The 27968-nt window shown below is 40.0% G+C and overlaps 3 protein-coding genes across 3 annotated transcripts; all 3 read right to left on the bottom strand.

Annotated features, from left to right (window-relative positions):
• Window positions 1-98: 98 nt before the first annotated feature.
• LOC125237757 (transmembrane protein 234 homolog) lies at window positions 99-24405 on the bottom strand. The gene is made up of 4 exons (XM_048144931.1): window positions 24162-24405; window positions 5876-6018; window positions 2557-2716; window positions 99-814 (listed from the first exon to the last, which is right to left on the bottom strand). Exons 1-4 carry the CDS (start codon window positions 24190-24192, stop codon window positions 747-749), a joined length of 402 nt encoding a protein of 133 aa, XP_048000888.1. The 5' UTR covers window positions 24193-24405; the 3' UTR covers window positions 99-746.
• LOC125237756 (three-prime repair exonuclease 1-like) lies at window positions 22994-24168 on the bottom strand. The gene is made up of 2 exons (XM_048144930.1): window positions 23998-24168; window positions 22994-23920 (listed from the first exon to the last, which is right to left on the bottom strand). The coding sequence occupies exons 1-2, from the start codon at window positions 24122-24124 to the stop codon at window positions 23211-23213; spliced, it is 837 nt and encodes a 278-aa protein (XP_048000887.1). The 5' UTR covers window positions 24125-24168; the 3' UTR covers window positions 22994-23210.
• Window positions 24406-24745: 340 nt separating the features above from the next.
• Window positions 24746-27567, bottom strand: LOC125237947 (NF-X1-type zinc finger protein NFXL1). Its single transcript, XM_048145191.1, has one exon. It carries the CDS (start codon window positions 27446-27448, stop codon window positions 24977-24979), a length of 2472 nt encoding a protein of 823 aa, XP_048001148.1. The 5' UTR covers window positions 27449-27567; the 3' UTR covers window positions 24746-24976.
• Window positions 27568-27968: the final 401 nt, after the last annotated feature.

The following is a 27968-nucleotide window of genomic DNA, read 5'->3' as shown; positions in this document are numbered from 1 at the left end:
GATGTAATTAATTTATTGATCTGTAAATACCTAATTAAGCTCTGAGATCATAACTGTTTGTAAAAATATATGTACCTATAGTAAAGAAAACTCCAAAGAGTAAAAATATATTTGTATTTCGATGTATAACTTAAATACATTAAGGTAAGTTGTGTTCGGGAGTTGCGTACTCTTATCATAACATTAAATAAATAAAAAATCTACATCTCCCGAAGCAACTGATAGTGTTTAAGTATATTTTCTATATTTTGCGAAATATATTATTTCCAGTGCCTATTTATTTGTAATTAACTAATCAAATAAGATACGTATGAACGTGCAATATTTATTGAAACATTTAGATGCAAAAAATAGATGTAGAAATTAAATGAGAAACAATAAATTATATGGAAACAATTATTTTGTTTTAATACTCGTACTTTCATAGACTGGCATTTTCAGAATTTGGGACCTATTTCTTTTGACGGCGATTTTATATACCTTAACTTAGTGCTAGTTCAGACACAGCGGAAACCGCGCGGATCTTATTTTAATAGCATAGTACTAGACCGTTCACACTACACCGCGCGGTTGTAGTGTGAACGTTCCAGTACTATGCTATTAGAATAAAATCCGCGCAGTCGATCCGCGCGCGGTTTGCATCTGTGCGGTTTCCGCTGTGTCTGAACTGGCACTTACGATCCATCCCTACATAATATAATAGATATCTTATCACATAATTAACACGTCACAAAACCTGTTAACCGCTAGTCCACCTGGTCCCAGCAGCATAGCCCCGTGCCCGAAACGATCAGCACTATCCCGAGAATCGAACCTGGAAACAAGCAAACCAAAACTTTATCAAATGCTTAAGTAACATCAGTCTTAAGGCACATCTCAGACACTGGCGATGAAATATATGAAAGAGGCGCGTTCGTAGCACACAGTCTAAGCTCGTGTAGGTGAACGCGTACTATGCTTGTATGAGTGACATATGACAGGTCGACTGTTCGTATTTTTGACAGGCGGTAACCGAGAGGGGGTCGGCGGCACTTTCAGCGGGGAGCGGGAGTGGCCATACTGTACGATAGTACTCTTTATTATACTGTGCTTAGGGTCTAACTAAACCAATTATTTAGTCTACCGCTACATGGATTTTTTATGACTTATGAGATAGGAGGCGAGCAAACGCCTAATGTAAGCCATCACTGCTGCCAGTGGACATCCGAAACACCAGAAGTGTTGTACATAGGTGCATTCCGGCCTTTAAGATGGGTGTACGCTTTTCTTAAAAGTTTGAAGGTCGGTTCAGAAACACCGCAGGAGATAGTTCATGGCATGAGTGGCTACACTGGCAGCAAACGCTGCCATTGGCGGTAACACGCGGTAGTGAGAGCTGACACTCTAGTACCTTTGTCTAGCGGGCGGTCCCCGACCGCAGCGCCAGTGGCGGCGGTGGCGGCGAATGCTAACCCGTTGGCTGCCGGCACGGCCAGTGAGAGCTGACACTCTAGTACCTTTGTCTAGCGGCCGGTCCCCGACCGCAGCGCCAGTGGCGGCGGTAGCGGTGAGTGCTAGCCCGTTGGCTGCCGGCACGGCCAGTGAGAGCTGACACTCTAGTACCTTTGTCTAGCGGGCGGTCCCCGACCGCAGCGCCAGTGGCGGCGGTGGCGGCGAATGCTAACCCGTTGGCTGCCGGCACGGCCAGTGAGAGCTGACACTCTAGTACCTTTGTCTAGCGGCCGGTCCCCGACCGCAGCGCCAGTGGCGGCGGTGGCGGCGAATGCTAACCCGTTGGCTGCCGGCACGGCCAGTGAGAGCTGACACTCTAGTACCTTTGTCTAGCGGGCGGTCCCCGACCGCAGCGCCAGTGGCGGCGGTGGCGGCGAATGCTAACCCGTTGGCTGCCGGCACGGCCAGTGAGAGCTGACACTCTAGTACCTTTGTCTAGCGGCCGGTCCCCGACCGCAGCGCCAGTGGCGGCGGTGGCGGCGAATGCTAACCCGTTGGCTGCCGGCACGGCCAATGAGAGCTGACACTCTAGTACCTTTGTCTAGCGGCCGGTCCCCGACCGCAGCGCCAGTGGCGGCGGTAGCGGTGAGTGCTAGCCCGTTGGCTGCCGGCACGGCTAGTGAGAGCTGACACTCTAGTACCTTTGTCTAGCGGGCGGTCCCCGACCGCAGCGCCAGTGGCGGCGGTGGCGGCGAATGCTAACCCGTTGGCTGCCGGCACGGCCAGTGAGAGCTGACACTCTAGTACCTTTGTCTAGCGGCCGGTCCCCGACCGCAGCGCCAGTGGCGGCGGTAGCGGTGAGTGCTAGCCCGTTGGCTGCCGGCACGGCTAGTGAGAGCTGACACTCTAGTACCTTTGTCTAGCGGCCGGTCCCCGACCGCAGCGCCAGTGGCGGCGGTAGCGGTGAGTGCTAGCCCGTTGGCTGCCGGCACGGCTAGTGAGAGCTGACACTCTAGTACCTTTGTCTAGCGGCCGGTCCCCGACCGCAGCGCCAGTGGCGGCGGTGGCGGCGAATGCTAACCCGTTGGCTGCCGGCACGGCCAGTGAGAGCTGACACTCTAGTACCTTTGTCTAGCGGCCGGTCCCCGACCGCAGCGCCAGTGGCGGCGGTGGCGGCGAATGCTAACCCGTTGGCTGCCGGCACGGCTAGTGAGAGCGGCGCGCGGCGAACGGCGAACAGGTACGCGAGTGAGCCCAGTTGGTTCACCAGCCAAGGTAACACGTACTGAAAAATAAATAGGACAAATATATATATAAACGTATTATCATGCGGAAACGTCTGCAAGCGATACTACATATTTTTAAATTAAAAGAGGAATGGAAAAATTCATCCCAATGGCAGAGTCTCGAACCTGAGACCTTTTGCTTTTCCGCAGCAATCGCTATGGCCAACTGAGCCGCGGAGGCCTGCTGGATGCGTGCGCATTTTTCCATGCCTTCCCTCAATTCCTAAACGCCTTAGTAGCGTAGGTACATGCGAACGACCAGCGAGTCGCGTTATCACGCATGCACGCAAATAGAACTGTATGCTCAAGACGTCCGCCGACTGATTACCCCCTCTCTAATAACTAACTAACATGGCTCTGTGATCCAAAGAGAATCTTGATTGGCCTCCAAAACGAGAGCACGCCACCTATCTTACTCTAGACTCTTCGCCACTTGTCTTATGACTGGAACACTTTAATAGCTGCTAGTAATGAAACACCATTCCAACTGTTTCTTAATAGATATATTAATAACATGAATCTTCACATGCCCATTAAGATTAAGAAAATGAAGCATAATCTCAATGAACTAGTGTGGATAGACAACCATGTAATAAAACTTCAGGAGGATCTCAATGATCTCCACCAATTCAAACTCCAATTTCCTGAATTACAAATCAGCGACTTAATTAAAGAAAAAGCTCAGAGCATTAATGCATATCTTGTAACGTCGAAACAGAAACACATAGAAAATAGACTTCAAAATTCAACCAATCCAAAGAAAGAAATTTGGCAAGTAATCAAAGAAGAAACAAATAAATCTTTAAGCTCGCTTCAATGGGATCTGATAAATCATAAGACTTTAAAGTCAGTTCAACCGAACGAAGTACCAGATTATATAAACTCATATTTCACACAAATAGGTTACGATTTATTAAACACTCGATCCACAAATTTAAGTAAGACTCTGAAGAATTTAAACGAATATCGAACAAATGTGATTGCCAAAATATGCAGTTTTCGACCGACATGCCCAAAGCTACTGAAAGAAATTATGAAAGAAAAAATATCAAGATCTAAAACGAAGGACATATATGATATAACTGGCCATCTTCTATACTATCTTACTCAGTCAGACGAATTAGTCAATTTATTGTCCTACGTGATTAATACAATTTTTGTGTCAGGAAATTATCCTAAAGAGCTTAAAAAAACACGTGTGTGTCCACTGTTTAAAGGGAAAGGAGACAAAACATTAGTAACAAACTACAGACCGATCACAATAGTCCCTACAATATCAAAAGTGGTTGAGTCATTAATATCCCGCACTATAATGAACTACATGGAAACAAATAATATTTTAAGTGACTCGCAGTATGCATACAGAAAAGGAAGATCAACTACCTCAGCAGCATTGCAGCTTACAAATGACGTCATACATACACTAGACAAGAAACAAAAAGTAGCCGCAATATTTTTAGATCTGTCTAAAGCCTTCGACAGTATTGATCATGAATTATTATTGCTAAAATTAAAATTGTATGGTATACATGGAACTGAGTTGCAACTTTTAGAATCATTTTTAACAAACAGGGAACAAACAGTGGAAATTGAAATACATGGAAAGAAAATGAAATCAAAACCAAGAACAGTTCCAAATGTTGGGGTACCTCAAGGGTCGGCGTTAGGCAACACCCTATTTTTGTTGTTTATGAATGATCTTGCAGGATTAGACATAGATGGTAAATTTATAATATACGCAGATGACACCACTATAGTCGTAAAAGGCGACTCAACTGAAATAATTTCAGAAAAAATTAAATGTACAATGGAAAAGGTCATTGAGTGGTTTGATGATAACGGTCTGATTTTAAACTCTGACAAAACCCATATTATGCTTTTTAACGGTAAGACTGCTATCAGTGACGAAGTAAAAATTGAACTCTCTAATGGTACCTGCTTGAAAAGTTCAAATATGGTTAGAATGTTAGGATTTACCATTGATCCTGCTATGACATGGAAAACACACATAGACAATGTATGTGCTAAAATGGCAAGTGGTGTCTACGCCCTTAAACAACTTCGTAAAATTATATCCCATGAATGTCTAATCCAATCCTATTATGCGTATGTACATTCCATTATGTCTTACGGTATAATTCTGTGGGGAAACTCGTCAGACCATCAGAGAGTATTGAAAATGCAAAAGCAAGCGATAAGAGTGATCATGAACGCGGGATACAGAGATACGTGCAGAGAATACTTCCAAACCCTTAAAATAATGACGTCTGTGGCTCAATATATATTTGAATGCATTATGTTTGTTCGGGAGAATATACACATGTTTAAAAAGAAAGGTGACTCCGAGCGCCCGAATCGTTACCCAAACGATCTCTGTGTAAGTCCCCACAAACTCGCCATGACACAAAAATTGCCAGGCGTAATTGGTCGTAAACTTTTCAATAAATTACCTGAAAATTTCAAAAGGGAATCAAGACTGACAGTGTTTCGTGCTCAAGTGAAAGAACTTTTATTAAGCAAGACTGTGTATACCATTAGTGAATTTTATGAAATGTTAATGTGAAAATAATGAAATGCAATTATTAATTTTTAAATTCTAGACTAGTCACACTTGTTAGTAGTATAGATATTTTGTACACAATGTATATTTTAAATGTGCCTATTACCTTGTGTGATGAATAAATGACTATCTATCTATCTATCTATCTATCTATCCCGATCCTGCGCAGCTTCCTGCCAGTTATCGGCTTGTAGCTGACACAGATCCGCCATCACACTGTCTTCCCAGCTGTATCTAGGCCGACCCGCCGGGCGGCTACCAGTTGGTTTTCCCAGGTGCGCTCTCTTAGCAACCCGATCCTCTCCCATTCTTAGTAGGTGGCCGAACCAGTAAAGTCTGTGGGATTTTGTTACGCCGATGATATTCGCCTCGCCATTCTCGCCAACCAACTCCTCTATTTCGGCATTCCTTCTTATCCTCCACGTGCCGTCATCTCTCTAATATTTCTACTAAAATCATCATTAAAATAAAAGGTCTCCAGTTTCCCAGGAGAAAGGAGACCTCAGCCGACGCCTGTGCGGGCCAGCTCTTGACTCGAACGTCGCGTAGACCTTTCCTCTCCCGCTTGATGAAGGGGTAATAACACATTACCACTTACCCTCCAGTTGCCGAGTAGAAAGCAGACCTCAGCCCACGCCTGTGCGGGCCAGGTCTTAGCTCTCACGTCGCGAAGACCTTTCGTGCCCCGCTTGATGAAGGGGTTAGTGCAACCCCATAGGAGCCCCGTTAGCACCAGTAGACCTGTATGGATTACAGTCTTTTAATCGACTCAGAAGTAATAAGTAAGAATAGGGAAAACTAATAGTGTATTTTGCAAGGGAAAGTTACAGGTATAGTGCGAAAAGGATTTCTTTCGTATTTTTCCGGAAACGTTCGTATTTGTCATGCTAGTTCAGTCAATTTAAGTACATCTTGTACTGAGACTGACTGAAATAGCATGACATGTTCGTACGTTTCCGTAACAATACGAAGGCGAATCTTTTCCCACTACATCAATACTGCAAACGAGAGTACCTAAGCTAAATTGCGACGGCTTGCAGGAGCGGTTTAAAGGCTCGAGTTTGCAATATTCTTAGGCCCCGAGTTACACACAAAGTTTTATATCACTTGCAATATCAAAAATATTTAAAGAGATAAAAATAAAGTTAAACACGGTACTAGAAATATCATAACTCCCTAGGATTCTATAACTCCCGCTCTGCCTGCGCGCAGTTGCACATTTACTGTGTTACGATACAAGTGCGTAAAAAAGGAAGTTCATAACGAGTGGTGATAAATTAAAACACGACCGAAGGGAGTGTTTTAAATCGACACGTGTATCGTACGACGTTTTTCAGTACAGATGGCACTCCGAAGTTTCGACCTGTTATATAATGAACCACTTCTCGAACTAGTGCGTAAAAAAACGACCATCTGTACTGAAAACGTATATGTATTGTGTCAAAAGAAAACAAAATGAGATATTACAAAAAATATACAGAATGAAGCGTAAAAAGTACCTACCTATAAAATCCTGAGCGTAGCGAGGGATTAAAATATAAACACCTAAAGGTGGAAATCATATTGCTAACTATTGATATGATATGTGGCAGGTCGTGTCGCTCGCGAATCGACCTACACAGTCATCAAACCCGTTGCCTAAACAGCAATGCGTAAATCGTCTGCTATTGCAGCAAAGGCAACAACACACATATGACAATTTTTCTGCTTTGCCTAAAGGTTGACTGGTAGAGAATGCCTTATGGCATTAAGTTCGCCTTTGGACTTTAAGGTTTTCTTTTGTGCATTAAAGGCACAGAATATATAATAGTACAAGTACAGAAGGCCCACTGCTTTGATGTTCACGACATGCCGCCTTTTTAAATGCCTAAAAAATTCTAACAAAGAAACGAGCCGCACGTGCGCGGCGTCCGGCGATAGGGTTGCCTATGGATTAAAACGAATTAATACTCAGATAAAATGTTATACTATTATATTCAGGTCTTGGGTACTTTCTAGGTATATATATAGTATTTATATATTTTTGTTTAAGTTCCAATATCACAAGCCTTATTGAACCTTTCCGGGGGACTTCATCAATAGTAGATCTGTGTAAAGATGTCCTATGGTATTTATTTTATCCAAGATATTTATTTAAGTAAACATTATTTCCACGAGAACGCGCGCCACCCCTGATTAGGCCGCGAACTCGCGGCCGCCAGCATGTACTTGTAGCGCGGCGATAGAATCGCGGAGTGAACCGCCCCTGATAAAGGTTAAATGAATAAATGATGATGCTGATATGAGAATAGGACAGATCTATTTTATTTTTATTTTATTTACCTACTGCTTTTCACATCACCATATGATATTAACATTATTATATTTTAAAATATTATTCAAGCCACATGTGGAGGCTTACCTATCTTTACTAAATATATGCTTAATAGTACATTACGATACAAGTGCGTAAAAAAGGAAGTTCGAAACGAGTGGCGATAAATTAAAACACGACCGAAGGGAGTGTTTTAAATCGACACGAGTTACGAATTTCCTTTTTGCACGTGTATCGTACGACGTTTTTCAGTACAGATGAGCCTCCGAAGTTTCGACCTGGTATATAATGAACCACTTCTCGCACTAGTGCGTAAAAAAAACACCATCTGTACTGAAAAATAATTTAAATACATGGTTTTCACTGTTATCAGCGTTCCCACTGTGGTTGTCCACCGCTGACAGGAAACCACTATTTCAGATAGATAATAATCACTGGCTTTGTGAAATAATATACATATTGACGACCGGTCTGGCCTAGCGCGTAGTGACCCTGCCTGCTATGCCGCGGTCCCGGGTTCGAATCCCAGTAAGGGCATTTATTTGTGTTGTAAGGAGGTTGGTTGATGGAAACAACTTGTCTCTTTGAAGTATGATTTAATACTGGAATATGAGCCTTAACCTACGGAATATATAGAGAGTTACATGAATAATAATATACTTAAGCATCTATACACTACATCTCCCACGGAGGAAAAGAGAAAAAAAAATAGTACAAGTATTTTTTTTTTTCGAACTTATCAGTAATTAATTTAACAATCATGTATATATTTTTAATCTATAACTAAGTGCATAGGAATGCATATGTTTAGTTAGAGTTGTATGTTTACAATAATGCAGACATCATAGCTCTGATTACTGATATCTAATTACTAATACATTTATGAGTATGTTCTGTATGAACCACAGTAAACAAATTAACAGACAGTAAGTAAGTACATATTATAATATATTAACAATGTATCATGGGTTTCATGGTTTAAAAAGTTTTGTCCTGTTTTTGTGAATTACATCAATTTTACCATTTTTCATTATTTTTACATTGGGTGAGATATCTTTTAATGCAACATATGGTCCTGAATATAAGCTTTGGAGTTTATTACCAGTTTCATTTTTATTAAAATTTGATCGTTAGGTTTATAAATGATTGGGTTTATATAGGAGTCGTACCTGAGTTTACGCTGTAATTTACTTGATAGTAAATTGTCACGTGCCTCCTGCTGTGTAACTTGTAATCGATACTTTAATTCTTTCGGATAATCGTCGTAGTTATACAGTGGGTCTATGGATGTAACTAAGTTAGATGGTAAATTACACTGTTTACCGTAGACCAATTCGAAAGGGGTGAACTTTGTTTCAGAATGTACTGATGTGTTGTAAGCGAAACTCCAAAATGGAAGCCATTCGCTCCAAGCTTCGGGGTGATTATCGGTCTGTATGCGTAAAAACGCACCTAAGTGTTTGTGGGAATTTTCTAAAGATCCAATTGATTGGTGATGATAAGCTGTAGAGTTAATTTGATTAATTTTTAATATTTTACATACCTCTTTCATCGTTGCGGAAATAAATTCGGTGCCTCTGTCGGTTGCTATGGTGTTCGGTATGCCATGTTGTAGAATGAAATTGTTTACAAAACATTTGGCAACTGCTGTGGAAGTTTTAGAGACAAGGGGATACGCACAAACATATTTAGATAATTCGCATTGTATCGTAAGAATATATGAATTATTATAACTATCCTTATCTAGAGGGCCCACTATGTCTAGAATTATTTTTTCAAACGCGGTATGCGCTGTTGTAGTCACTACCATAGGTTCTTTTATGTGAACCGTATATTTTTGGCGCTGGCATTTTTCACACTTACTTATGAACTGCTTTATATCGCTTTCAAGTCCAGGCCAGTAATAGTACTTTTTGATGTTATTATACATTCTCCTAGCACCCGCGTGGCCACTCGTGGGTAAAAGGTGAAAATCATTGAGTATGACTCTTTTATCGTCCTTATCGTTTATTCGTTTCACTTTATTATAATATAAATAATAATAATATAATAATAATTTATTGTCTTGAAACCTAATACAATGAAAACTAAACTTATACTAAGTTACATTACTTGTTATTACTGTTATTAGGTTTGTATCAGCTTTACTACTTAGGAGTCTCTGTTTCCTGAACTAGGTCTAAGCCTGTGACTCAGGATGCAGTGAATCCTCCGAGGAAAGTGAAAGAAAAAAAAAACACAGAGTATATCTTATTAGGTATGGATAAAGAATGATGAGAAAAAAAAAAAAAATATGTGATACTATATGTATGAACAAAAGGAAAAAACAGAAAATAAAAACGTATTTAGATAAATGCCAAGTGAAATGATCCGAATCAGAAACGCGCAAGCGTGTGTGACTCGTGAGTGAATGCGAGAGTGTGTGTGTGTGAGTGTGTGTGTGTGTGTGTGTGTGTGTGTGTGTGTGTGTGTGTGTGTGTGTGTGTGTGTGTGTGTGTGTGTGTGTGTGTGTGTGTGTGTGTGTGTGTGTGTGTGTGTGTGTGTGTGTGTGTGTGTGTGTGTGTGTGTGTGTGTGTGTGTGTGTGTGTGTGAGTGTGTTTGGAGAAACTTTCGGAGCTAAAGGAAAAGGAGAAGGGATACATTTTGGGAGGAATAGGTAGTTATTTGAGAGCGTTTAAAAGTGACTCTGTTTCTTGATAGGTCTGTGATTGTAGCCATGTTTGTAATTTGGTCTTGCAGTTGTAGCGATTTAGTGGGTAGATATCTAGTTGTTTGTTTGTTTTGTTGTAGATGCGTGCACTCATTGCTATGTACTGGCGGGTGGCGAAAGTTGTCCTCTGGAGTACCACTGGACAGACAGTTTGCTTACTCCGCTTGCCGGATGCTTTCGCAGATATAGAAAGATCTCGGTGTCTACGTAGGATGGTGCGGAGGACGTATAGTTGCCTGATAGGACACTACATTCGGCGTACAGTTGAGTTGTCGGATATCTGAAAGGTTTAGCCATTGCAACCTTTAGTACAGCGCGTTGGGCACGCTCCAGTTTTAGCATAGCTGTTTTGCCAGCAGCCCCCCAAACCGGAGTGCAGTAGGTTAGTAGTGACTGGCATAGAGAAGAGTAAACTATCATTAGAGTCTTGGCATCTGCAGAGTAGCGTAGTTGTTTGAAAACAAACATAAGTTTCCGAACGCGGGATGTCAGACAGTCTATATGGGTGTGCCAATTTAGTTGCAGATCAATCGTAACGCCGAGATATTTTACTGAGTCGGCTTGTACAAGTGGGACGCAAAGACAGTTAGTCGAAGGAGACTGGCAAATGTGGCTCTGTATAGAAAATGATGGTGGAGGTAGCGATGGGCTAGCAATTGCGAAAGGTATATATTTAGTTTTGTCTAGATTGAGGGTGAGCTGATTGGCTTTAAGCCATTGAGTTACAGCGTAAAGGCCTTTTTCTGCTAATATTTTTGTTTCAGTCCAGTCTGAGCCATGAAAGAGGAGCGCTGTATCGTCGGCGTAGGCTATAATTTTGCAGTTCTTAAGGTTCATATGGCACAGTTGGTTTACATAAATCTGGAAAAGCGTGGGACCTAAAATGCTACCCTGCGGTACACCGTAACTTATAGTTTCTTCACTGCTAATGTAGTTTTTGATCTTCACTGACTGGGAGCGATTGGATAGGTAGTCTTTAAATAAACTAAGCGACACTCCTCGAATACCTATGTTTTCTAGTTTGTGCAATAATATTGGGACTGACACCGTGTCAAATGCCTTTGAGAGGTCTAAAAATATACCCAAGCATCTGCGTCTGTCATCCAAGTTGCGAGTGATAAATTCAGTTAGCTCAGAGACTGCGTCTTCAGTTGATTTACCAGGACGAAAACCGTATTGGTTATTGGCAATAACATTATAGCGCTCTAAATATTTTACCAATGCAGTATTCATGACTCTCTCCAAGACCTTTGACAGAGTAGTCAGTACGGATATCGGTCTGTAGTTATTATAGTTCGTTCTGTCACCGCTCTTATATATAGGATGCACGATTGCCTTTTTGAATGCATTAGGAAATATCCCGGTCCTTATCGATGCATTGCAGATGTGAGTGATGACTGGAGTGAGCGCAGTGAGTGAGTTTTTTACGACTTTTGCTGATATACCGTCCCAACCAGCAGCGCAGTCTCTACGTAGGTTTTTTATGATTTTCTCTATATCCGTCTCTATTACTTCTAGAATAACGAAGGAGTTACATTGCGATGGAGCAGTTTTGTAAGAGAGGTGAGATGTAGACGATGGGTTGGGCCCAAATTTGCTTGCGAGAGTTTTGCCGATGTTAGTAAAAAATCTATTTACAGAATTGACGGATTCCAAGGGAGAGTTTGTCGTATTTAACAATTCGTTTGAAAAATAATTAGTGGATCTAGTTAATGTAATACTTTTTATAAGGTTCAATATTCAATATAGTTAGTCGTGGTCCGGACCAGTTTACCATATTTTTTATTTCACTTACTAACTTTTTGACAAATATGTCATTGTTTTCATTTTTAATAAAATAAATCTCATCTACATTAATTTCCTTACAAAAGTCACAAAGTTCTCTCACAAAAGCGGCTCGCGTCAGTTGTGATGGAGATACTTGTTTTATATAAATAGTCTTGTTTTCTTTACTGTAACTTAATGTTTTACTCTCGCGATTTATTAGTTTCTCTCTTTTTAACTTGTCTATACTTTTTATATCTAAAAATCTCAATTCAACGGAATCTTTCGGTTTGTTATGTGTTGCTACAACTCTTGGTTGATCAGACCTGTCGTCAGTAGAAACCATATCAACCCGAGATACCGCATCCATCCTCCTTCTCTGAGCTCTAGTTATCACGTTGATCACCTGTTCATTCATCTCTTTCAACTCTTCTGACGTAATACGTATCCTGGACAACGCGTCTGCAGCCACATTGTCCTTCCCTTTCACATATTCAACCACGTAATCGTACTCCTCCATTGCTAGTCTGAACTTCAATAACCTACTAGAGGGATCCTTCATATTAAATAAGTACACAAGAGGTTTATGATCCGTACAAATTTTAAATTTACGACCATACAAATACGGTCTAAAATGCTTAACTGCCCAAACCACAGCGAGTAATTCCTTCTCCACTGTGGGGTATTGTATTTCCGCTTTATTTAAACTTCTACTGGCGTAAGCTACCGGTAATCCATTTGAATTTGATAAAATTGCACCTATTGAAAATTTGGAAGCATCTGTTTGTACGTGAAATTCATTTTTCTCCGAAAAATCAGGATACTGTAAAACTGGAGGTGACGTCATGCAATCTTTAAGACTATCGAATGCTTTTTGGCAATTATTATCCCATTGAAACTTAACGTTTTTGCGACATAACAAGTTTAAGTAATAAGCTTTTTCAGCAAAATTCGGGATGAATTTTCGGTAATAATTTGCGAAAGCCACGAATCGTTTCACCTCGTCTGTGCTTTTTGGAACTGGATAATTTTTCATAATTTCTATTTTAGATGGATCTGGCAACACTCCGTCACCTGATACGACATGTCCTAAATATAGTAAATCTTTACGCAAAAAGTCGCATTTTTCCGGATTTAATTTTAAATTTACGCTTCTAAGTCTTTCAAAAACATCCTGTAAATTTTTGTTGTGTTCATTTAAATTACGGCCAAAAATTATGAGATCATCTAAGTAAACAAAGCATTTTTGATAAGTTAATCCAGCCATGGCCATTGTCATCATCCGAGAGAATGAATTTGGACTGGTTTTACAACCTTGGGGCATTCTGGTCATTTGCCACCTACCTCCACCGAAAGCTGTATATTTTCTACTGTCTGGTTCTAATTCAACGTTGTAATATCCCTGATTTAAGTCCAAATGAGTGAAATAAATACTACCGGATAACGAATCTAATATCTCTGTGATGTTGGGAAGGGGAAATTTGTCGTCTGTAATACAATTATTAAGTTTACGGTAATCTACTACTAATCGCCATTTTTTGTTTCCATTGTTATCCGATTTTTTAGGAACTAATAATATTGGGCTTGACCACTCGCTTCTGCACGGCTCTATAATACCCTGTTCTAACATGTTATCTAATTGTTTTTGTATTTCTCCTTGTTGCGAGTGCGGTAGCCTATATGGTTTGATATACACAGGTTGTATATCCTTTTTCAAAGTAATTTTATGCTTGTATATATTGGTCGTAGTTAACTTGTCCCCTGGTAAATAAAAAATATCACAGTATTTGGCACACAATTTTTCAATAGAAATTTGTTCCTCTTTATTTAAGTGACTAATTTTCAAATGAGAAAACATATTTTTAACCCGTTCTGCATTTTTGTGCGTTTCGCCAAACATACACACATCGTAATCACTTGCCCTGTGAATAGTTGGATTTAATTGGTTAATAGTCAAATCATTATCAGTGGTATTAAGCAAACGAATAGGTATCTTGCCATTGTTAGGTTTCACTAACGCACTAGCCATAAACAATCCGGGTTGAATCTCGTTCGCACACACCACACATTCCTCTGCCATATTCGTCCGTATATAACGTATAGTTTCCGACCTAGCCGGTACCGTCAAACGGTTGTCATCCTCTATAAATAGCGGTAGTATTATTTTATAATCTAAGCGGTTCCTTAAAGTCAAAGTGTAATTATAGTAGTCTATAGTAGACGTGTACTTTCTAAAAAAGTCATGTCCTAAGATACCGCCAGCCGTACATGGCAAGGAATTAAAAACATAACACTTTTGATTAAGGCTATGTTCTCCATAATTAAGGTTTAAGTAAACATATCCGATAGGTTGGACTTTGCCACCTAGTCCGCTGACTACTACATTATCGTTATGGATTGGAATATTCTGGTTACGTATATACTTATATTTTATAGCGCATATAGTAGAGCCCGTGTCTATTAAAAATTGCGTAGAGATATCGTTATTATTACCTATAGATAATTCTACATAACTATGTACGAAGAAAGTAAAAGAAGAAAGTAAGTATGTGTTACGAAGAAAGTATATGAAAAAGGAGTGGAAGGGTCAGTTGGTAGTGGAAGACCTAGGCGAACTTTTCTTGATCAAATCGGGGAAATATTGCAAAGAGGCCAGGTCAGAAGTACTCGAAACCGACGAGCGTGTATGAGAAATGTTATGAAAGTGTGTGAAGCGAAAGTGGTTTGTCAGGATCGTAGTAAATGGAAATCCGTGATCTCTGCCTACCCCTCTGGGAAACAGGCGTGATTGTATGTATGTATGTATGTATGTAACTATGTTTCTTGTTACTATTTATTAAAATGTATTCTTTAGTCACGAAAAAATGTCTTCTCGCTATTACTCCTGTTATTGTCCGTCATGACATGTACTTTCTGTTGGTTAGGTATCCCATTGTTTCTAATATTTTTGTTATAATAAAATTGGGACCTACCTCTGTTCTGGTGGTAGGGCCTCGTTGGTCCTCTAGTAGCCGCAGGGTGGAAGCCTCGTCCCGTGCCTCGCTGGCGACTACTGGTCCCGTACTGGCCCGATGGTTGGCCGCGGGTCGATGCAGAGTGTGACCTACCACGGTGTCCTCTAGCGTGTGAGGATAATGGGCCTCTGAAATACCTTGGATTATAATTATGGTGACGGGCAATGGTCAACAGTCCTTCACCTGACGTACTCGCACTTGGTGTGGAGCGATCGTAATCAATAGCAGCTTGAACCGCATCTTTTAGTGTAGTGAAATTTCTGGCAGCGATGATAGTACTAAGCCTGCGATTGCGCAGCCCATCCGCAAAGCTCTGAATAGCCTGGCGTTCATTTATGGGTCGTAGCACCTTATAGTTATCGACATTGTCACCTGCCTGACACAAAGTAAGATCGACAAACATTTCCGCTAATTGTTTACCATAATCGTCAATAGAAAGTTCATTTTGTTTCAAATTCAAAAGTTGTTTTTGCAAACTTGGCACAGATTTTTTCGGTAAAAGTTCATTTTTCATGTCCGAGAGTAACGCTTCAACACTACTATACTGTGGTAGCAACTTAAGTTTAGCTGAAGGCGATAGTCTACTTTTCAAGACGAAGGTACCAATTTTGTTTTCGACTCACTATCCAAAAGCGATTGATAATATTCAATACCGTCAATTAAATTTTCTATCTCATTAATATCATCTTTCATAACTGGTAATAGACTCAAAGCCGTTTTTAAGTTAAACTTCTCCATTTCGATTGAATTATTGGACCCGTTATTTTCGTTACACAATTCTATAATCTCCGCATACAATTTGTCAAATTGACTACACAATTCTTTTATAGTTATAAGATCATCTTGCGTTATGCTATCTTTTATTTCTTCTAAGCTATCCAAAAAACTAGTATAATCAGAAAGTACAGTTTGTGCCTCAATTAATTTATTTTTAACAACTGGTCCTTCCCTTCTCTTAGGACCGATTTTAATCAAATATTTTCTTATAGCAGTTACTTGTTCAATTAAAGCTAATAACTCTTCTGCCATACTAAAACATTATTACAATTGTAATATCATTCGCCTTAACAATACTTAGGTATTGTTACAACACTAATTATAAATCAATTAAGTCTCATGTTACTCACAGTCCGGTGCGGTATGTACATACGAGTACATTCGGTACAGACGATCATATCGCGCACAACACAACACTTTTCACTGCACTATATTCTGGCTGTATTGTTTTATGAAAATAATGTTTGTTTCTAAATGTTCAAATCTGAATTAAACTTCGTTTTCTGATTTGGGCGCTCGGCGAAAAATTTACCTTCTCAATGCGTGTCCACGTATCTCCTCGCGGATCCACTGTTTGTGGCATTTCCGGTACATGTAGTATGCAGCACCTAAGCAAATGATACCAAAAATGCATACCACCACGACGAGCAGACAATTTGTGGTATTTATACTCTTGACCACCTCAGCGTTGTTGCTGGAGCCCCCGGCAGCATTCTGGGCTATAACGACCTCTTCTTTTGTTTGCGAAGATCCCATCTCGCCGTTATGTGTAAAATGATGTAGTTCGTCCTTGCAACTATGATAATATTCTATTTGACGTTAACACTTTCGCGCGCGATAGTCATGGCGGCGCGCAACGGACTGCGTCGGCAGGATCGCCATGTAAGGAGGTTGGTTGATGGAAACAACTTGTCTCTTTGAAGTATGATTTAATACTGGAATATGAGCCTTAACCTACGGAATATATAGAGAGTTACATGAATAATAATATACTTAAGCATCTATACACTACAGTGTGATGAGCACAGATATTTGTTCCTGAGTCATGGATGTTTTGTACTTATACTTTATCCATACTAATATTATAAATTGGAAAAGTGTGTGTGTCTGTTTGTTTGTCCGTCTTGCACGGCAAAACGGAGCGATGAATTGACGTGATTTTTTAAGTGGAGATAGTAGAAGGGATAGAGAGTGACAGAGGCTACTTTGTGTCTCTTTCTAACCCCCCACTTCCCTAAAATGGGGGGGGGGGGGGTAGAAGTTTATATGACGCATTCCACAATTTTCGAATTTAAGGTGAGCGAAGCCGAGGGAAAAATATATATATATATATATCGTAGTCTGAGTACCTGCAACATAAGCCATCTTGAGCTTACTGTAAGGCTCAGACAGTGTAAATGCGGTTTCACATTATCCGATCCGATATCGAATGTCAGAAGGATTTCAATGGAAAAAATCCAAGATGGCGCCTGTAAATCCTGTAATGTATGGGATATCGGTCCTACATCCGATATCGGATCGGATAATGTGAAAACGCAATAAGAATTTTGAATACTTAATGTTTATTTTTATTGTATAGATAACCCTATACATATACAAGATGTGGGCTGTAATAGCTAGGTGCAATCAGTTTCGATTATACATCGATCGATCGATCGATGATTATACAGAGTAGTTATACCTTGGCCATAGAGGAATAAGTAAGGGAAGAGTTGTAACTCCATACATCAGTAAATGCGAGTTATTTGTAGTGACATCTATCGTCATTCACTCGTTAATCACGCGCCAACTAGCATAAATTATCAGTACTGCTACTCGACACCAGGTGCCGACAGTGTTGCGTTTGCCAAAAATGTAATATTAAAACAGTTTACACCTTATATTATAAGCTGAAGTAATTGAAAGCAAAGTACTGATTAATACTATTGTAATATTAGCTAAAAATTGTTGAGCAATAGACTTTTTGTTCGTCGTGACGTCTATTGACAAGTAGCAGTACTGATAATTTACGCTAGTTGCCGCGTGATTGACGAGTGAATGACGATAGATGTCACTACAAATAACTCGCATTTACTGATGTATGGAGTTACAACTCTTCCCTTACTTATTCCTCTATGCCTTGGCCTCGACTTAATGCTCCAAAGTCATTAAACTCAGAGATGTAGCACCGCAGGGTTACAATAACAAATTATCAATGAATTTAATGGTCACTAACTTGTCGGTTGTCGGTCGTTAGACGACATGGTACATTTGCAAAAATAAAACAGTAAACAGTTTGCAAACAGTTTGCAAAAACATTGCAGATAATTTCGTTACCATCAAGGATGATTTATATGTATGTATAGGATTGACAATCTTCCCTTAAATTGACAATCCACCTATTAAATACTATCATAACTACACTGAAAATGCCTACAAATTTCTTTTTTTTTTTTCAAAATGTGTATTGACGTGATATGATATTAAAAAAATTAAATAAAGAAATACCTATGTCATTTGTTCTTATAAAAAATAAAAATATTTGGGGAAAATATGATTTTTGTCACTTCCAGGCTACGAAACAGCGCCATCTTGTTTTATCCATAAAAGGCTATGACGTATCCAATAAAATGAGCTAGAAGTGGATCAACAATTTAAATCCGCAGAACACAAAGTAAAACTGGAAATAAATACTACAAATCTATGGCTGCATGTACTAAATATTATAGGTATATTCTGTGTCTTATGGTATGGTATTGATGTCTACAACTTTCGCAGTGCTTGGTTTTTGCGATAATGAAATAAGTTCGCTAAGCCAGAAAATGATGATGAAACTACAGTAAAAATATTGCAATGCTACCTATATGCGACAAGTGTTGCGTGTTTATACCATCTGTAGCTAGGTATTTAATTTGGAAAAGCAAGATAATCTTAAAATCTGTACATAAATGTACTGACCTTGAATGTGTTAACTTTTGCAATCTTTCCTTCGTTGCACTTATTCACCCCCTCCAAATGGCACCGCCATGTTAATATTCAAAATGAAACAAAAACCATTCGTACAATACAACGTTTAATTCACAACACAAGCCTTCTTGAGCTTACCGTGGGCCTCAGTCAATCTGTGTAAGAATGTCCTATAATATTTATTTATCTATTATTTAATTTACAGCACAAAGATCAGCTTCTTCCTTCAGTAAGTACACTTCTGCCACTGTCTGTGAATTTAATAAATCATGATTCAAATTATTTCGAAGTCCTCGTTCGCTTATTCTATTTCTTTCTTGACTTCCTCACGTTTGAAAGGTACTAACATAAATTTCGGCCGAGGCTTCAAAGGCACTTCACCGAATTTATAACAATTCTTCTCCAACCAAGGTATGAAATCTTCAGCTAGTTTCACGACAATCCGAACCACTGCCATGTTACGGAACTTGACCTCATCAATGTACTCATAAGCGTAGTACTTAGTGTCTTTCAAGACTCTCTGGTAAACGTCTTTTAGCTTGAAGCTCGGCTGCCCAAACTTCGGCCACGGATATTCCCCCGCTAGCCGGTCAGCTCTCGAAGTCCTTTCACCATTTGGGCACAAGATATCGTAGAACCCAGCCATCGCGTCCGCACACGACATATCTTCAAAATACTTTATACCCTTAGCGCTCAACACTTTTTTCAAAATCGGAAAATCGTAGTAGAACGCGCAGTACGTAATCAGACACACAGGTTTTTCTACACTATCTACGAATTCGCGGATCACGGTCTCTGCATGTAAGCCAGGGTCACGGTGGTATCTACTGCATATGATGGGAGGCTGCTCGATCTGGTCTTGTCTTGTGTCGTCGTTTATTTTTCGAAGATCGCCGCTGCTGACTGCTAATAAGCTTAAGGAGACTATTTCAGGGTCCGTGTCTTGGGGAAGGCCGATCGCGCCGAGGTCGAGGAAGACGTAGGTCGCTATTGGGTCCATGGTGCGTGTGGGCAGTAGCGAGTGTGCGCAGTGACTGTGGACGAGCGGGCGTGATCGCGGACAAAGGTCCGCGAAGCACGGCGTGCGATATTTATACCCGGAAAAAGGCCGAGAATGAGTGGGGTCGTTTCGCGTCCGAAGGGTTCCGTACATTGTGATTTTTTTTATGATGCCATGTAATCTCGGCCTTCACTTGGGTTATCGGTTCCAGTAATATATGTATAGGTACATAAAGAACCTTCTTTTGAAACGTTTTGAGCTGTTTTTGTGTGTCAGCGATTTACAAATATCTAATGAATAGATAGGTAACGTTAGGTACCTATTTGTAACAAATTTTTACGTATCAGTTTCAAAGTAAATTGCTTGTAATAAAGAAACAGAGAGATTGCTTGTACTAGTTGTACTTAACACAGCAAAAGGAATGTACAAGTTTCTAATGGGGTGGCAACGCGCATGTGACACTGTTTGAGTTGCAGGCGTCCATAGGTAACGGTGACCGCTTTACATCAGGCGGGCCGTATGCTTGTTTGCCATCGACGTAGTATAAAAAAAAAGACACAAGACATATACTTAGGAACAGGAATGGTCCTACAAAGATTCGATTTCTTTTTATGCGGGACCCTAAAAAGTTAATAACAGGGTTCATGATTTATTGAGACCAGCGACCACAAGATACCCGTTATGGTTAAAGTTATTTTCAACAAGTGCGAGTCGATTTTTAACCGACTTCAAAAAAAGGAGGAGGTTCTGAATTCGACTGAATTTTTTATTATTATTCTGCATTGACCCTTTTTTGTACGTGGAATTGAGTTGTATTTATAAGGCGATATTTATGAAGTTCTAGGTCAACGGGTTTTATCTTATTCTTTATGATTTTCGCGAGTGTGATCTTGGTGATCGAGGAACTGTAGACCTGGGGACCGATTTTAGAATCTCCAACGCATGAATTCGCCGTTCGAGAGTCTGCGGAAAACGACGTAATGCTAATATTTGTGAAAAAGGACGGCTAGTAATGTTAAATCTAATAGTAAAGTCCACTCGTTTTTGATCCTATTAGTAGAATTTAAATCGCTAGTAGTGGAGATATTACTAAATGAAATTCACGAAATCGAATAGTCGACATTCAAAAATCAGCCCCCTCGCCTGATTTCAGTTCGTTTTGACAGGCGGACGGACGGACGGACGAACGATCAAGGTGGTCCTATAGGTAAGGGTTCCGTTTTTCCTTTTGATGTACGTAACGGAACCCAAAAATAGTTATTACAAATTTCTTTATTTCATAAAAAACAGTACATATGATTTGAGGGATGGTGTCTCCCGGTAAGCAATATATCTATAAATTTGCCTGTGTTGGGAGGCACCGCTCTTCGGTCTTCCATGATTATTCAAAATATGTAATAGGCATTGTTAATATATCGTAAACTTTAGTTAATTTTGTGATCAATATGATTTACTTTACTTAGTTTACTTAATGAATACTTCACTAGCTGTTTGTATTTCTGACGTGTAATGTATGTGTACGTTATTAATAACTGATGAAAATTAAAATGTTAAAATGTTTTAATCCTTTCTTTGTAAAGTAGATAGGTACTTGTGTATGTAGGTAACTTTACTACAAAAGAATAATTTATGATTATGTATAAAAAACCTGTTTGGGAGCGGCCGACCGTGTAATTATAGGTCAGCACTAGGCTAATCACAGACCAACCCCTATAGACATCCATTACAAGACGACTCGCGGTCACCAGCCTTACTTGTATTTGCCATGATATAAGCGCGGGCGCTCGCCGTGCCCGATCAGTAACGACCAAGTAACCGACCCGAAAGCAGCTCGTGTTTTTCGCAATAAAAAAATTGAAAAAGGGTAAGTATTTTGATGCCTTAAAGATGTCCACCTGTAGTGTGAAATGGTGTGGAAAGGTAACAAAAAGATCAAATTTAAAAACAGACGGTATTACATTCCACAAATAAGTCATATTTATAATTTATTCAGAGCCGGCATAGGTCAACTTACACTGGCTATTTACGCGATTCCCTTTTCATCTGGCGCGACTGCCTGCCGTCCTTGAAACGACCAATCGCAGCGCGCTAAACACATTCCCCTCCCGCTCCTCGCGCCCCAACCACTGGTGATTTGTAGCGCGCACAAAATTTACAATATTGGCACTCTATAGGAGGTTCTCTGTGAGGCTAATCTAATACAGATGTAGTGCGAAAAGATTTGCCTTCCTATTGTTACGGAAAGTCACGAACGTGTCATGCTATTTCAGTCAGTCTCGGTACAAGATGTACTGACATTGACTGAACCAACATGACAAATACGAACGTTTCCGGAAAACTACGAAGGAAACCCTTTTCGCACTACATCTGTATGTAAGTATAGACAGGGGAAGGGTGTCCTTCGTAGTTTTCCGGAAACGAACGTATTTGTCATGGTCATTCAGTCAATGTCAAGTACATTTCGTACTGAGACTAACTGTAATAGCATGACACGTTTGTACGTTTCCGGCTATAATAGTATAACAGACTTTTATGTGAGTATTAATTCGTTTGGATCCATTGGTAACCCTATCACCGGACGCCGCGCACGTGCGGCTCGTTTCTTTGTAAGAAATTTGTAGGTATTTAAAAAGGCGGCATTTCGTGAACATCAAAGCAGTGGGCCTTCTGTACTTGTATTATTATAAATTATATTATTCTGTGATTTTAGTTCGATTTTTCTTTTCTGCTATAAAATTAAACAAATGTGGTTATAGATATAAAAAATATTTAATGTTTTTGCTCTCTTTATACACAAATAGAGATCAATTTACAAGTAAAACACTTAAAGTAAAAGCTTACCAATAAACAAGTTTAAAGTCATAAAATAAAAATTCATAGGCACATAAATTACATACAAAAATCTGAAGCTCTCATTCTGAATTTGAAGTATAATCTTAATACAACACAATGAAAATGTACAACATACATAAATCAAGTATTAAAAACATTCACAAAATTGTTATAAAAATATAAATACAAAATTTTATATAATACATGGAATAAGTAATATAAATTACTTCACATGTAATGTAATAGTAACAAAAGGGAAAGGGGGGATTGGATGATACTTGTAAAATCTAACCCAACAATAATTGTAGGTTTGAAAAGTTACAGCTGTGAATGATATATAAATAGTCTTTGTTTCAGTCTTATAAACAAACACTTAAACTGAGTGACAACTTGACAAGCATTATTTAAAATAATGTTCTGATAAAACCTATTTCCAAATAAAGTAATTAAAAAAAATATATTGACAAATTAATCCTAAAAATTAACCTAGGGCACTAACACATTTATTACAACAAAATATTTACTTTGAACACATCTGTAAATACATCATAATGTTGCACTTTCCACACTTATAACCTAGGAACCAAGCTTTATTCCCGGAGTCATTGGTGACACTTCAGAAAACTGATGATGATGAGCGTCCACCCATTCTGTGAACTCCTTAGAGAGAGCTACAGCAATCTCCAACGACAGCATGCAGTCCGTCTCTGCCCGGTGAGCATCTACAGCTCTACGACGTAATACTCTCTCGTAAATGTCTGGCAATTTGTAACTCTCTTTCAGTCTTTTTTCACTAAATGGTAGCCTCTGCTTAGCTTTTCCAGGATTAGGTGGACGTTTTGGCGGCAGCTTCACTTGTTTTGGGGTAACTTCATTCACAGCCTGCATAGACAAGCAATTTTCAGCCGCCAAATCGACTTCATCAACGGTTTCTGCTTCTACAACTATTGTCTCAGCTTTTTTCTCTTCTAAAATATCACTAAAAGCATCAAGTGAATCGGCACATAATAAGTCATCAGAAAATTTTACATTCAACATGTCCAGCTGTCGTTTTAGTATAGGAAAGTCGAAGTTGCGACCGTTATGAGTGATAAAACACGCAGGCTTCGTCAAAGTATTTAAAAAATTGTCAATCATGTTGAATATTCTGATGTCAAAATAGCTCTCATGTTCTAGAAGGAAGTTATCAAGCCCGGTGATTTCAGAGCTGCCTTCCGTGATCCTCTTGCCCGGGTTGAAGCACCGCGTAAGCTTGTGGAGCACCCTGGGTACGCGGCCGGGTAGCGGCGGGTAGCGGGTAGCGTAACTGTGTCTCTTTTGTTTCCTTTATGTACAATAAAGCTTATACATACATACATACATACATACAATACATGTTCACGTTTCACTGCCACCATACACAACTCGGTTATTTTCGTTTTGTTAAATTCGTCCCTCGGAAGGCCGGTCGTTTCGAGATCAAAGAACACGTAGGTGGCTATCGGAGCCATGGTTGGAACGGTAGTAAGTAAAACAGTGGTGTCTTACCTATTGTGTCCAACATTATCCAGTGAGTCATGCAATAACTTAGTGATAACGGTGACAGCAGTGAACTTTCGGTTCACTTATTTGCGGCTGATAATAGTACTTTCACTTGTAATCCTCATTATTTTAATTACTTCAAAACAATAATTAGTAAATTGATAATTATAATAAACTTGTGTAGAAGTTAATAAAGCAATGACAATAACATGACAGATGAATGTGAGGTTGGCTTTTTGTTGATGTTTTGTGTACATTCCGATACACGCATTTGTATAAAAACGCAAGTGACAGAAAGATCTGCAAACTGTTCTATTTTATTCAATTATGACTAGCTTAGCCCGTGAGCTTAGCGTTTTATTAAGCTGTAAAGCTGTATATAAGTTCAGTGGTTCTTCAAATCATGATGTAATTTGCTGCATCAGTTTTCATTAATCGGGCACTGCAACCTTCTCAGAGAAAAAAAATCAAGCCATTTCCGTCACTATAAAAAAGCGGCAAATAAATATAGATTGTTTTTCAAAAACAGAGCGGCAACAAAGTGTTCCTTTTGTGCCGTTTTGGTACGGAACGCTGTAATAAGATTATAAATAATCACACTCGTAATATTCATTAACACCTTTATTGATAGAAAATAATATAAAATCCAGTCTGAGCACTAGTGAGTTACAAAAATAAATACGATGAGTGCTGTGTGCAGTTATAAACTAAATAACACTGGGATAATGAAAATTTACTTATTTTCTGCTAATTATTAATAAAATAAAATGGTTTTGGGCTTACAAATTATTACATTTTATAAATAACCAAATCCCACCCCATCAAACATACAATATGAAATAATTAGCAGCAATTATAACAACTAAAACCGAAACTATAGGAATCCAATACTTTTGGAGCAGATTTCGGTCATCCCTGTTCGCCACAACCTTCTTTTCTTTATATTTCTTCTTCTTCCCACTCAACTTCCATTCATATTCTGCTAGCTCCTTGCGATTTTTCTCCTCCTCAATCTCTTTACGTCTCTTTTCTTCCTTTTCTTTTTCCAACTGGGCTGCAATGCGTTTTTCTTCACAAGTGGAGTCACAGGAAGGTTTCGCTTCTCCACTCCTTACAAGATTACATGGAGCATCTTTCTTTAAGTTCCCGCATGGGCAGTAGACCTTCGTTTTCTTTGTGCAGACTTGGCTCGCACAGGCACCTGGATGACACTGGTTCCTGCATCTGTGTCCACACTCTAAATTCTTTGGGCACTGCTGCTTACATGACAGCATATCTTCTGTAGCCGTACTCAATTCGCGGCATCGTAAATATAATTCTGTTACTTTACAGTGACATGGAATTTTTTCTATAACTTCACAAGGTGGACAGGCTCCTGGGTGGCAAACACCTCTAGCACATTTATGGCTGCACCTGTCTGGTCTCGGAACGAGACATTCCCTGTTGCAGGGTTCACAGGAAGAAGGAACGTTAGGATATTTAGGATCAGCTTTGTGCAAGTGGCACAGCAATTTGCACTTGTGTTTAGTGCACGGAAGTGTTTGGCCACATTCGCGTCCACAGGGGCGGCGCGAAGCTGAATGGCATGGTTGATCTGCTGTCTCATGTTCCCCAAAGCAAACAATAGGAACAGGAATCTCACAGGGTGGACATTCAAGAGTCATTACTTTAGTCTTTGGTGGCTGCACTTCCCATGGAGTAGCAGGCTTTTCTACCTGCTTAAAAACGACTGAAACAAATGCATGGCAAACAGCTTTGCAGTCATGCTCACAATTCTCATACTGCTTATGACATATTGCTTTACAAGGAGGACAATCACCAAAATGGCAGGAATGTTTGTTTTCGTCTACGTGTCCACATTTATATTTAATCTTGCACAGGAGACTGCATTTAGGAGGTTTAGTGTGTTTCTCTCTACCACAAGGAACTGTTACATAGGTTTCTTTACAGCGACAAGTGACTTTAGATTCCCTGGGACAAGGATAGCATGGACCATGATGGCATACTGTTGTGCACTTGTGGCGACCACACTGTAGGGGCTTGTCACAGATTTTTTCGCACGGTGGACAATTCCCATTGCAGCATTTACGAGCACAACCATGTTTTCCACAAGGCCTTATGCCTCGGCACTTTGTTTCACATTTATACTCCTTACTACAAGGTAGTGATCTCACATGTGTGCCGCATTGGCACTTTTTTTCAATTAACACTTGGCAGGGTGGACAGGGGCCTTTGTGGCATTTCTCTGGGCAAGTGTGTTCACAATAATCCTTAGTTTTCCCGCAGGTGCCCAGACAGGTCTCCATGACATCAGGGCACTGAACAAATCTCTGGTTAGCTCCGCAAGGGCATGACCGCATCCCGGAGTTGGCACAATCACCACAATCACCGGGATGACATATCTCTTCACATTTATGGTAACCACATGAGAACGGTTTGTTACAACGCTTCTGGCAGCGCCATAGAGGATCATTGCAAGGTCTTTTGACCTTCTCTGCACCACACAGACAGGCCTGGACGCTTGTGTAAGTACAAGGAGGACAGGCATCTTCATGGCAAATGTTTTCACATTTGTGAGATTTGCATGAGAGTAATTTTTTGCACTGTTGGCCACAAGACCATTTAGCAGCGCTGCAGCGAACTCTCTTCCGTTCCTTCTCACAGAAACATACTCCATTGACAGTCTGTGGACATGGTGGACAGGGTCCAGGATGGCACAGTAACATACACTTATGCTTGCAATTGTCCGCTGTTGACAACCTTTTCTCACAAACCTCTCCACATGAATGGGGGATCAACCAAGGATGGAATGGAGGATCATCAGTCTTGCTACAGAAGCAGCGATACTTGCGAGGGATTTCCTCTTTGCTATACGACTGGCGGCACTTAGGACAGCACCACTCTATTTTCTTGGGCACAAACACCGCGATTGGGCCGTGGTTCTCCTCGCTACGTAGGCTAATGCTGTCGTTCGACCACTTCTGGATGCAGGAGAGATGGAAGTATGAGTGGCAGTGGTCGCACGTCCAGATGGGATGGACCCGCTTGATGGAACCAATGCAAATGAGACATGTCACAGGGCGGCCGCTTATAGCCTCCTCCAACATGTTCTTCGTGCGGTTGAGCATGTGCGCGTCGCCGCCGCCATTCCTGTAGCTCTGCAGCACGCCCTCGAGGACGCTGGATTCGTACGGTTCCTCATCTTCTGACGAAGAGAGCTCTTTCATTCCCTTCAGATGTTTCTGGACATTTTGCTGCAATTTAGCAGCCGCGTCGTGGTATCGCCGGGCCATGGTTGAGTTGACACACGCCCGGTGACAAAATCTTAATACGTTTAGTAGATTTCAGTTAATTTTTCACATTTTCCTCGACTACAATGACGGAAATCGGCGATTTTCTCCAAATTGGCATGATTTTACCATGACGTTGACAGTAAGTACTTTTTAGGGCAGTTTTCTCTAACCGCCTTACTCTTTATCGATTTCGTTATATATCTTTCTTACGTTTCTCATGAATTTAACTAATATTTATATTTAGGAGCTACAACAGATATTATCATCTTATTTAACATGTATTAATCATATTTTCGGGATGTGGTTGTAATCTAATTTTTAGTCTTCTTTCCTGTAGCAATGGTGGAACTGCCACTATAAAACACCTCATCTGCAAAACTTTCGTTTATGGGGTTAGCTATTCGCTTTACTCATAAAAAAATTCGAATAAATTCTAAAACATGAGATTTTTTTAGGCCCACTTGCACCAACCACTTAACTCAGGTTTAGTGGGCTGTCATCTGTCAAATTCCATATAAAA

This window comes from Leguminivora glycinivorella, chromosome 22 (genome assembly GCF_023078275.1).
Source record: "Leguminivora glycinivorella isolate SPB_JAAS2020 chromosome 22, LegGlyc_1.1, whole genome shotgun sequence".
NCBI lineage: Eukaryota > Metazoa > Arthropoda > Insecta > Lepidoptera > Tortricidae > Leguminivora > Leguminivora glycinivorella.
This window is presented reverse-complemented; position numbering and strand designations above follow the sequence as displayed.

What these genes read in the sequence shown, in the direction of transcription:
- LOC125237756 (XM_048144930.1), bottom strand. Translation starts at nt 24,124, where the DNA reads ATGGCTCCGATAGCCACCTACGTGTTCTTTGATCTCGAAACGACCGGC. An exon ending in ACGTGAACATGTATTGTATG is followed by an intron (nt 23,921 to 23,997) that starts TATGTATGTATG and finishes CCCGCTACCCGC; the next exon opens with CGCTACCCGGCCGCGTACCC.
- LOC125237757 (XM_048144931.1), bottom strand. Translation starts at nt 24,192, where the DNA reads ATGACTCACTGGATAATGTTGGACACAATAG. An exon ending in GATAATGTTGGACACAATAG is followed by an intron (nt 6,019 to 24,161) that starts GTAAGACACCAC and finishes TAATCCATACAG; the next exon opens with GTCTACTGGTGCTAACGGGG. An exon ending in GGACCGGCCGCTAGACAAAG is followed by an intron (nt 815 to 2,556) that starts GTACTAGAGTGT and finishes GCTTGTTTCCAG; the next exon opens with GTTCGATTCTCGGGATAGTG.
- LOC125237947 (XM_048145191.1), bottom strand. Translation starts at nt 27,448, where the DNA reads ATGGCCCGGCGATACCACGACGCGGCTGCTAAATTGCAGCAAAATGTC.